The sequence below is a fragment of the Typopeltis vanoorti genome, chromosome 3 (assembly GCF_054136105.1).
Source record: "Typopeltis vanoorti isolate ZY-2024b chromosome 3, IOZ_Tvanoo_1.0, whole genome shotgun sequence".
Lineage (NCBI taxonomy): Eukaryota > Metazoa > Arthropoda > Arachnida > Uropygi > Thelyphonidae > Typopeltis > Typopeltis vanoorti.
The window spans coordinates 162620637-162633331 of NC_143551.1; the positions used below are offsets into that span (position 1 = coordinate 162620637).

Genomic DNA, 12695 nt, shown 5'->3' on the forward strand with positions numbered 1-12695 from the left:
GTTGTATGCAGATGACATCTTGTTGTGTGTAGATTCAAGAGAAGAAGCAGAAACTAAACTGGAAAGATGGAGAAAAGTACTGGAAGAGAGAGGTATGAGACTGAGCAGAAGTAAGACAGAGTATATGTGTTGCGCAGTGGGCGGTGGCCAGGAGACAGATCTGGAGCTGGAAGGAAATGTCATCAGGAAGGTGAGAGACTTTAGATACTTAGGTTCAACAGTGGAAGAAGATGGAGGAGCTGAGAAGGAAGTGGGATGCAGGATACAAGCAGGTTGAAGGAACTGGAGGGAGATGGCTGGAGTGTTATGTGATAAGAGGGTGCCGATCAATCTGAAAGGCAAAATTTATAGGACAGTAGTGAGGCCAGCTATGACATATGCTATAGAAACTGTGGCCCTGAGGAAAAATAACATCAGCAGGATGGAAGTAGCAGAGATGAGAATGCTTAGGTGGATGTGCGGTGTGACCAGAAAGGATCATCTGAGAAATGACTATGTCAGGGGAACAGTGAAAGTTACGAACTTAGGAGCGAAAATACAGGAGGCAAGGTTGAGATGGTTTGGTCATGTGATGAGGAGGGAGGACGAATATGTGGGAAGAAGAGTCATGCAGATGGATGTGCAAGGAAGGTGGAAGCGTGGGCGGCCAAAGAAGAGATGGAGGGAGCTGGTAGAAGAGGACTTGAAGATGAAGAACTTGGATGTGGTGACAGCCCAAGACAGGAAGGTGTGGAGGAGACTCATAACAAACAGTGACCCCACTTAAGTGGGAAAAACTGTAGAAGAAGAAGAAGACTATAACATGTGTTCTTAGTCCATTGTTTATTTGCATATTTGAATTTCCATCTTCTAAATATTGTGCCGAAATTTAAGGTGAAATGTTTTACATCTATAAGTTTCCAAGGATGCAGCTGATGTTTTCAGTGTTTCTGCGTATTTTGATAGTCTTTGTCTTTTCATGAAATTGTTTTAACAGATATTCAGTTTAGTTAAGGAATACTGCAAATTTATACTGGATTTATTTAAAAGAGTAAATAAATGATACTGGTAAAGATCTGACTAATGTCTGATTGTTTTGATGATGCAAATAGACAGGATGGTGACAGATGGTTCTGATATTCAGAACATGCAGAATGATTTGAATAGGTTTTGAATGTGAGCAAATGATAATTGCTGTCAATTCATTGTAAGAATTAAGGTAATTGCACCAATTGGAGTGAACCCCTGTGCATATAATAATATATAGGTACACTTGGAATTAAAAAAATTATTGTTAGAAACAGAGATCATCTCTATGGTAGGATTAATATTAAGATAATATCTATTAATTCTATCTATATAAAAATCCACCAATTATTAACACTGGTATAGTAGGAAGTCAACTGAATAAATTTATATTCAGTTGAAATTAGTCAAAACAGTAGATTAGCTGTATACAAAACCAAGCCAATTTTTAACTTATGGATCTGAGTGCTGGATTAGAAATAAAACACTTGACCAAAGACTAGAGACTACAGATATGAGAGTCCTAAGAAAGATTAGAGGCATGACAGATGGCATCAGTTGCAATATCATATTAAAAATGAGGATATTAGGAAAGAACTTGACATTGTTAGCATCTGGGAATGTGCTAGCAGAGCTAATCTCTGGTGATATGGTCACTTAAACAGAATGGGCGAGGAATGATTAGCAAAACAAGTGTTCTCTGCCAGGTTGGCAGGAAAAAGACCCAGAGGAAGATCAAGATATAGGTAGATTGATACAGTAAAAAGTGCCTTAAAAGATAGAAATATAAGATATGATAATGTTGGAGTCTTGACAGGTAACAGATTGGCTTGGAGGAAAGTTTGTGGATAGGAAGTTAGTGATGATGTAAGTTTTTCATGTACTATCATATCCTGTACACACCTTGAGGGTACATCTCAGGATTTTGATGATGATAATGATGATAACTTAATTTTTTGCATAGGTTTTGAGTAAATAAGACTGACTGCTATATCTGTTATTGCAAAATCTCTAAGAATCCTTTTCTGATAACAGAGTACCATATTTTTCAGATGATAAGACACACCCCAAATTTATAAGATGATTTTTAGAAAAAATATTTTATTATATGAAGATATTTACAAATTCTTACTTAATTTTTATTTATTGTTACAATCAGTTGTATTAGCAATATTCAGTTAATCTTCACTCTCGGTACTATCACTTGTCTCGTTAACGTCACCGTTCGTATTACTTTTGTCTGAACTATTGTTGTCACTCCCTTCAAAAACTGCGTCATCTTCGGTACCATCCATCGCATTACTTATCCCGCATTTCTTAAATGACTTTATAATCGTCTCTTCTTTCACAGCTTCCCATGAATTTTCCCCCCATGTACATACTTCTGAAATCGTTGGCCATTTCATACGTCCTGTTGCTGTAACATCGTGATTTGGCTTTGCCTTCCATTTGTTTCACTCTTTTCACATAAAATTTTGAATGTTTTATTAATAGATCCATCTAAGGGTTGTAATTGACTTGTAAGGCCTCCAGGAATGACAGCTAATTCTGCATTCATTTCATTTAGAAGCTTCTTGGTTGATTCTGTTTTATGAGCTCTGAATTGATCCCACACTAACATTGCAGGCTTTTTTAAAAAATGCACCTGGACGTTTGCCCATATATTTCGTATATGGGCAAAACGTCCATATACGAAATATATGGGCAAAATTTCATTCCTATTTCGTCCATCCAGCCTTTATCTTTAACATGGATAATAATGCCACGAAGAATTTCATCTTTCGGTAACGTTTTTCTCTTGAAGATTAACATGGGGGTAGTTTTGTTCCATCTGCGCAACTAGCTAAAACTACAGTGTAGTGAGTTTTTTCGTGACCTATTTTGATCACTATTGATTGAATTTTGCCTTTTGAATCTACTGTCCGATTTGAAGGAACATCAAAAGTTAGAGACATTTTATGCATGTTCGCAATTTGATTAAGCTCAAAGTTAAATTTCCTTCTCGCTGAAATGACAAATCTATGGAATTCTATAATTTTAGCTTCATAGTCAGCCAGCATGTTTTGGGCTAGAATGGTTTTTGTATGCATGCATAACCTGTGTCTTTTCATAAATCTAAAGCACCAAGACGGTGATCTGGTAAAATCTAAAATTCCATTAGCAGTTGCCCATCGTTTCGCTTCAAAAATTATCATTTTCGTTGAAACAGATATTCCCATGTTTTGATGATTTGTTACCCAATTTTTCATTTGTACTTCTAATTCTGGCCATTTTTCTAGGTGTGAACGGAATGTTTTCTTGTGTTTACATAGCAGTTTTAATTGTGTCTCTTGTTTTCTCCACTCACAAACCATTTTTTTTCTGTTGGTGGTGGACATAAAATGTCTTTCTGCTGCTTTGTTTCCATATTGTTTTGCATAATTTATCACATTTAATTTATAACTCACGTTATACGAAAGTCTTTTTTGTTTTACACTCATCTTTTCAAATTTTAAGATAAAAATTTTAACCACTTATAAAAAATAATTCAAATGAACCATACAAAAGCGCATATGTTTACACACTAATGACTATTGACGCTCTAAATCGGCGATTCACCCACATGCAGTGAGATAACTTAGGTACCTACCTACCTTCAGTGGTGTACTTACTAATTTTATTAACATATTGCGCCAGTAATTGAACTTTGCTAACAGCTTCGGTACAGTGTAAAGATTGGTATTTTAATGTTACCTTCGGACCATAAGACGCACTCCAATTTTCAGTCGATTTTTCTATGTAAGAAGGTGCGTCTTATGGTCCAGAAAATATGGCATATTATGGTGGTATTATGGTATGGTGGGGTGAATGGAAGTATAATTGTCTGCACTAAATTCATCTGCTGTGATGGTATTTAGTTCTGCTGTTATATTTTTCTGCTGAATAGATCAAATCAAATTGACATCCCCCTTTGTCAATTTTGAAGTAGAATACTTACTCCAGTAGGCTTCTCTGTTTCAGCTTTGAAACAGAAGATGCCTTCTAGAGTAAGGATAGTAAAGTGTGATTAAGCATTCAACCTACTGTAGAAATCTTTGCTTATGAATTGTGTCATGCATAGATGCATTTTTTGTGTAACATTTGCTAAACAAACTTTTAAATTTAGTCAAATATGCTTGTCTCTCACCAGCAGACATTCCAATATCTTAGTAGTAATTACTGATAACAGTCCTCTCTGTTTTGGAACAGGCTGGATCAGTTTTCTCTTGACTCTGACATCTAAACTATCCTGGCATAAGCACATCAGGTCCATAACCTCCTTTCAAAAAGCTCTGCATTCTTTTTTGTTCTAAACATTACATTTCTTATGCTCAACTCCTGACACTTTACAAAATTCAAAACTCTCAGAATGCTTAATTATATTTAAGAGTGAATAAGTTTGGAACTTTGTTTGCTTACACTTGGATGAAACTGAGAATATAATTTCTTGGCATCTTTAATTTATAATTTATGTTTCATGTTTAAGATCTTTAACCAATGCAGTAATCACTGAATATTTTTTTCAGTTCTGTTCTCAAGTGAGCTGTAGATATCTTGATGAATTTTAGGCCACCAAAACTCAATCCTGTTCTCTGGTAAGAAAGAGCATGCCTCACTCTCCCTCACTTTTGACAATGTTTTGCTCACCAACTGGGATCAGTTTTCTCTTGACTCTGACATCTAAACTATCCTGGCATAAGCACATCAGGTCCATAACCTCCTTTCAAAAAGCTCTGCATTCTTTTTCGTTCCAAACATTACATCTCTTATGCTCAACTCCTTGACACTTTACAAAACTCTCAGAATGCTGAATTATACTCAGGAGTGAACAGTTTGCTTAATACATATTATTATTATTATTATCCAGGCCTCCATGCAGTCAAAAGATTTATCGTGGGAGGTCGTTTTTAGGAAACACAAAGTTTATCATACCACTCCTTGAACCCATTGACTGTTCCTGCTCTAGCCACTCTCTCAGGCAATGCATTCCACTGGGCAACCAGCCTCCATGCAAAGAAACCACTCCTCACCCTGTTGCTCACAGCCTCCTTTTGCAACTTCTAGGGATGGCCCCTGTCATCACTCCTTCCCGATGTTCAACCAAGTGAAAGAACTCTCCAATGTCTACCCTATAACTGCATCCCAACAGTTTAAAAGTCTCAATCATATCACCTATCCTTTTTCTATCCACCAAACTCTGCAGTCCACATTCTCTCAGTTGATCCTCGTAACTACAGTCCTGAAACCATCTTTGTTATCCACCTCTGTACCTACTGTAGATAATGCTCCAGGTCATCCGTCTTGTGGTCTTCACCAAGTTCAAAGTCATGTTTCTCCTTCCAAACACTACTTCATTGATCCAACCGATGATTCAGGGAGTTTTCAAGTAGTGTTTAAGGTTTATTATCTATGGGGAACTTTTTCACAGGCCATTTTTGCTAATGAAGGAAACGACCAGACTCTCATGCAATTCTATAAAGCATTCAATATTTATCATGCTATTAAAAATATTACTATAGTTTGGGACGAAGTGATCTCTCAATGTATGAGTGGCATATGGAAAAAGACATTAAAAAGGTTTGTGCACTATTTTGGAAGTTTGAAAAAAAGAATTGAGTGAATAAATAGTGGGACTAGCAAACAAAGTGAATGGTGACAACATAGTTAAACTCATAGGAATTGCCCCTGAAGAGTTGACCAATGAAGAATTAGTTCGAACTGGAGGAACAACTTGTTGCAGAAGAAGAACAAGAAAAGGAAGAGGGAAAAGAGAAACGAGAAGAGGTAGTTAAACAATTCACGGTGAAGTGTCTTGCAGAAATGTTCTGCAGTTAGCGATATTCTCAAAATGATTGAAGACATGGACCCCAATGTTGAACGCTACTTGTTAGTAGAAAAGAAAGTACATGATACGTTTGCATGCTATAAACAAATTTATGATGAAAAGAAGAAGAGGAATAAGTAAAGCACATCGGACATTTTTCATCGAAAAAACAAAGGTCACACCAGAAGAGCCGCAGTCTGGTCCTTCACATAGGGAAGGTAATGAAGATGTGATTGTGGAGGAAGATTTGGGTAATTATTCTACTGTTTTATAGTGGCAGTAATGCACAGTACAGTTTTATAATAAGGTTTAAAACTTAAACTTTATTATAATATAATATGACAGTATACTTATTACTGTTACCTGTACACCCCGGGTACATGGCAGGAATTTGATGATGATGACTTATTACTGTTGAGTCCCTAACCCCTATAACTCTGGTGATTTAATGTATTGACTTATGTCCTCATGATGGAATGGAACCCTGACGTAAGTCGAGGGATGAATGTATATATAAGAGGTGTTACGTTTTGATGCTAATAGGTATATTTTAATTTCAGCAACTTCAAGATGGGGCAAAACACATCAGCAGGATGCAGAATTCCATAATTCTTCTAGACAAGGTAATAGTATATTTTTCAAATATAAGCATTTAATGGTATTAACTCTGTGTTATTTGCTTTTCATGTACTTACCTGAGCATATGTTTAGGATATGAAGTAAAGGTCTAGCCTTTCATATTTCTTTATCTCTTAATTCATTTAATCACACATTTTTGTCATTTAATTAAATACATATTTGGGATAAGAGTGAATTGATAATTAATTTGCATTAAATAGTAGTAAGCAGTAATAGTGTATTACTATTGAACATGCTAAGATCATCAGCCTGATATTGAGGTGTCAACATTTTCCCTTTTATAGATTTTCATCCAGCGAATGGCTATTTTTGCTTTAGACAATGCAGCGATGTTAGTCATAAACACCATGTCACATAATGGGCGTACCAGTTGATTGGAATATCTATTGTAGATTAAGAGTAGTCTAAGGAATATGTCCTGTATCTCTGCTGGAGATATGAAGGTGCTTAGGTAACTGATCAAAAGTGATTATCTGGGAACTACACCCCTCCCCTTCATATCCTCATCTTCTTAACATACATATAACGAATTAGCATCATAATTGAATTAGTGGTGTTTAGTAATAGGCTGGTTAATTGGTTAATGCTTAAAAAGGCCATTCTACTTTAAATATAAATATCACGTATAACTATGTAGTACTGTTTTTTTTTTTTTTTTTTTATTAAGTTGACAGAGCTAGTAAAATTGGAATGGAAAGTGGGGGGGGGGGGAGTTGCAGTTTTTGATTTTTCTTCTTTTGTCAGCTGGGTTTGCTGAGGCTGCATTTATGCCCAGAGCAGGAATGCTCTGGGCATAAATGTCTATGTCTATGCTCAGAGCAGGAATGCTCTGGGCATAGACATTTGTGATTGTCAATTGTAGTAGACGAATTTGATTGCCCAGTGTGAACTTTCTCACTTATTGGAGGCCTAAAGTGCTTTGAAAAAGTTTGATGTTTGGTCTCTAGAACAGGTTTTCTGAATAATAAATAAAAATACAAAAAAAAAAAAAAATTAATTAATATAAAATATAAAAAAATTCTTACCCCACCCACAGTATGAAAATGCACAATGCACTACAGTTTAACAACTGCTCATAAAGTGGTTTGGTGGGTATGGGGAGAGAAGTAAAAAAAAAAAAAAAACACTACTTGCACATATTTGTCAACAGGAGTTGCAGCATAATTAACAAGTATTATGGATCCATTAATTTATTTATTGCTAAAGAAATATACATTAATCACTACAACTTTTCATTAAATAAAAAAAATGATACACAGATAACATAACAGTGCTTCTGCCACATGACATTTTTATTATGCACTTCATACATCATATATTTGCTGTATATAACAGAATAATATGTCTAAGGTGGCATTATTATAAAAATATTAAAATTATTAGACTGCATTGAAATTTGGAATTAATTAGTAACATTGCATACAGTAATCATAGCCCGCCTTGTTGTTTTTATTATTCTACCTACCTGTCAGACAAACATCAAACAGAATAGTATATATATTTCATTATTGAATATAATGAGTAAAGTGAAGAATGTGTTTTACTTTCGACATTCCTTTGTGGATCCTCTTATTCAGCACTGCAAGGTTCCCCTCCCTGCCCAAGCAAAAAAAAAAAATAAATAAATAAATAAATATGCAATACTGGCCTCATATTCCTTAGTTTCTTTAGCCTTAAATCCGAAACAACTGCCACCAACATAGAGCCTAAGACTCATCATGGGAGACTCAGATTAACCACAATACCTATCGTACCTCTCCCTGAAACCTTTATTATTGAGCACTCATGACAGCCTCTTTGTTACCTATGGTAATCTGCCATTCTCCATGCAAAAAATCAAAATCTAAATAAAAAACAAATAAAATAAATCACACCATTCAGGGGAAACTTCTTGTTCTCTCCCATGTGTTTTGTTTGTTTTGAGATGTTTTGTAATATGTCCTCTGAACCTTCAACTTCCCATTCTCTGTCTTTCCAAGATCACTAATCTCATCATTTTTCTGCATTGTAGTTCCATTAATATAAAATACAATACAAATATTGTATTTTATATTAATGGAATTAATATAATACAGATATAAAATACAAAGCCTGCAGTCTCCTCAGCCTTAAGTGCATGTTACAGTTTGCCACATTAAATTAGTAATCATTATCCTCTGCTTAAACCATAGTCTATTTAGATCATTCTGTAGGATCTCTATATCAGCTTTATTAACTATTGTCCCCATTCCCCACTCAGTTCAGCATCATCAGCAAAAACTAGATATTTTCCCCTCAAATCATTATTGTACAACTTGAACAGAGCAACAGCAGTCCCAACTACAGAGCCTACAGCTTCACTCCATTTGCACTAACTTAATGGGATTCCATGCAGAATCCTATTGAATGCTTCTGCAGTCAATTTTCATATTGATTATCATTTGTATAACAAAACATCTTGAAAACAAAACAAAAATCATAAAAAAAATTCATTAAAAGATATGACTCGCATCCACTTCAGCAGTGGTGGTTGAAGTGGATGTGAAAGATGTATGAAAATGTGACTTTCACAATTCATTGTTTTGAGTTGTAAAACAAATAGAAGTCATTTTTATGATCCACCCTTGTTCAGAATTTCCCTATATTCTGAAGTTGTGTTTATTGCTCTTCAAATTGTGATAACCACACTGATCTCCAAATATTTATCTCTGAGGCTGGAACATCTGAAACCTTCTTACTCTTTTGGTGGAGATGAAGTCATCTTACTTGGTGACATAGTATATGCAAGTCAAACTGGATTCTCTACTGAAACTACACTGATCAAGTTGGAAAAGATTCCAAACTGTTTACTGATTCTTACTACAGAACAACCTTCATTCAGCCAATCCCAACTGTATATATGATTTTTACTACTGGAAATGATGTAGAGACATTGAGAATTTCAGAAACACCTTTTTATGATATTTTTGATTTCAGAAAATGTCTTTAATTGGGTCAACAGGAAAAAGGTTAGTACACTTTGGAAGAAAAGATTGTATGTTAAATGTAAATGTTGTGTATGTAGCATGATCTGGTAATTCAGAGTTGTTTACAATTAATAATTGATTGCAAGAAGCGTATTATCTCCATTGCTGTTTGTTGTGGAGGTTTACAGTATCTTAACAACCAGCAAGAAATAGAGAGGAGAAGAGAGCTGTGTTTGCAGCTCTCTTTCTGTTTAGTTTTTGAAACATCTGAATGTGCCCCAAATCACCACATCATAAATCCTGATGTGGTGTTTTGGTGCACATTCAGATAGAAAAACTACCTAATAAACTAGACAAATGATGTTAGGCTTTGTGACCATTTCCTGAAATGGAGTTGAACATTTCAAATATTGGGAAGTGATGTAGTGGAAGTTTAGATCAGAAATTATCAAGGATTTCAATGGGGTAAAGCTGTGTAAATGGGCTAATTTAAGACAGTGAAGCTCCACTGAAGTGCATGTTTTTGATTCACAAAAATCTTGTCCATTTTATCTTATGCATCATTACATGAAGACTGACAAATAGACATAAGTAAGAAGATGATGGCAATGAAAGTTTTGAAATATGGCAGAAATGAAATTGAAAGATGTTGAAAGTTTATTTTTCACTTGGTTAGAGTATAATAACTTTAGTTTAATCCTTTATCCAAGTGAGAGCAAACAAAGTTTGCGCCTGAAAGTATCTTTAGGACTGCGGTAAGATGGTACAACACCAGGGCACTCTTTGCAAAGGTGGAGCAAGCTGCCAACACTCCTATCTCAGTATCTCCCATAATGCAAAACATATCTCCTTGAGGATATGTCTAATGTTATGCATTAAGGGAAGGGCCACAACCCAGACTAGTTTCGATCTTTATTGAGGTCTCTTCATTGAGAGCCAGGCCCAAGTGAAGCTACCAGGCAGAACTATTAGCAGGTCATCTCTACCTATAGGAGTTGTCAAATGGTGTGCCACCCTTTTTGAATAAATTACTCTGGATTTAGAGAAAGATGTTGAAAGTTTATTTTTCACTTGGTTAGAGTATAATAAATTTAGTTTAATCCTTTATCCAAGTGTAAGCAAACAAAGTTTGCGCCTGAAAGCATCTTCAGGACTGAGGTAAGGTGGTACAACACCAGGGCACTCCTTGCAAAGGTGGAGCAAGCTACCAACACTCCTATCTCAGTATCTCCCATAATGCAAAACACATCTCCTTGAGGATGTGTCTAAGACGCAAATTTTGTTTGCTCACACTTGGATAAAGGATTAAACTAAATTTATTATACTCTAACCAAGTGAAAAATAAATTTTCAACATCTTTCTCTAAATCCAGAGTAATTTATTAAAAAAGGGTGGCACACCATATAGGTAGAGAATACCTGCTAATACTTCTGCCTGGTAGTTCCACTTGGGCCTGGCTCCCACTGAAGAGACCTCAATAAAGGTCAAAACTAGTCTGGGTTGTTGCCCTTCCCTTAATGCATAACATTTGACATATCCGCAAAGAGATGTGTTTTGCATTATGGGAGATACTGAGATAGAAGTATTGGTAGCTTGCTCCACCTTTGCAAGGAGAGTCCTGGTGTTGTACCAATTTACCTCAGTCCTGAAGACACTTTCAGGTGCAAACTTTGTTTCCTCACACTTGGATAAAGGATTAAACTAAATTTATTAGGCAGAAATGAAATTTCAAATATGGATAAAGAAATGGAGCTAGCTGAGGGATTAGATAAGTACCAGATCGACATAATAGGGGTGACTGAAACAGAAAAGACCGAAACTTGTGAGATCTTTCTGAGCAATAAATATAAAATGTTATATTCAGGCAATGACAATCAAGGAAAAGAAGGAGTAGTCATAGTATTCAACACAAAATATGAGGCTAATCTTCTTGAATGGCAGTCAGTCTCAGGTAGAGTAATGTGGGCAAATATGAGAATGGGGAACTGGACAATGAGACTTATTTGTGCCTATGGTCCCGCAGAAGGTTCTACTAAGGTAGAAGTGGAGGAATTTTTTGAGGCTTTAGAAAAAGCAACTGACACAATGAAAAAGGAAAAGTTGGTCCTTGTTGGGGATCTAAATAGCAGAGTAGGAAGTTACTTAAATATAAAGAGCTAATAAGCTTCATTTCGGCAATGAAAACATTACTTAAATTAAGGGGATATTAAATCCCACATAGTTTTAAAACCGAATAAGAAACTCAGAGATTGGAATCAGAGAGTTTCTTGCCGAATATAGTAAACTATAAAGTATCGGCGACACTAGCGTTAGCCAATGCAAGTGATCCTAGTATGTAGTACAATACCAGGCAGCTCGTTGCAAAGGTGGGTGGAAGTTCAGATCGCTATTCTTAGGTATTTTCCATAATGTAAAAACACATTTCTTAGGAAATGTATGCTGTTATTACATTATGGAGGGAGGTCACTACTCAGACCGGTTTCAGCCTTTTTTGAGGCTTCATCAGTGAGTAGCTAGACCTAATACCAAAGTGTATAGCGAAAAGAACTTATGTACTCTGCGAACGAGTTTGCGAAACAGGTGCAACCATTAAGTTACTTAAATATAAAGAGCTAATAAGCTTCATTTCGGCAGTGAAATCATTACTTAAATTAAGGGGATATTGTACTATGGTATTGTACTATACTAGGATCACTTGCATTGGCTAACGCTAGTGTCGCCGATACTTTATAGTTTACTATATTCGGCAAGAAACTCTCTGATTCCAACCTCTGAGTTTCTTATTCGGTTTTAAAACTATGTGGGATTTAATATCCCCTTAATTTAAGTAATGTTTTCATTGCCGAAATGAAGCTTATTAGCTCTTTATATTTACGTAACTTAATGGTTGCACCTGTTTGGAAAACTCGTTTGCAGAGTACATAAGTTCTTTTCGCTATACACTTTGGTATTAGGTCTAGCTACTGACTGATGAAGCATCAAAAAAAGCTGAAACCGGTCTGGGTAGTGACCTCCCTCCATAATGTAATAACAGCATACATTTCCTAGGAAATGTGTTTTTACATTATGGAAAATACCTAAGAATAGCGATCTGAACTTCCACCCACCTTTGCAACGAGCTGCCCGGTATTGTACTACGTACTAGGATCACTTGCATTGTCTAACGCTAGTGTCGCCGATACTTTATAGTTTACTATATTCGGCAAGAAACTCTCTGATTACAATCTCTGAGTTTCTTATTCGGTTTTAAAACTATGTGGGAT

At 35.7% G+C, this 12695-nt stretch overlaps 1 protein-coding gene across 1 annotated transcript in view; it reads left to right on the top strand.

Moving 5' to 3' along the window:
* Window positions 1-12695, top strand: part of LOC150108715 (formin-binding protein 1-like) — a 455638-nt gene that overhangs the window by 120959 nt on the left and 321984 nt on the right. The window contains exon 5 of the mRNA XM_090416173.1: window positions 6409-6471. Coding sequence (XP_090272299.1) covers window positions 6409-6471 — 63 coding nt within the window. The remainder of the gene's footprint in view (window positions 1-6408; window positions 6472-12695) is intronic.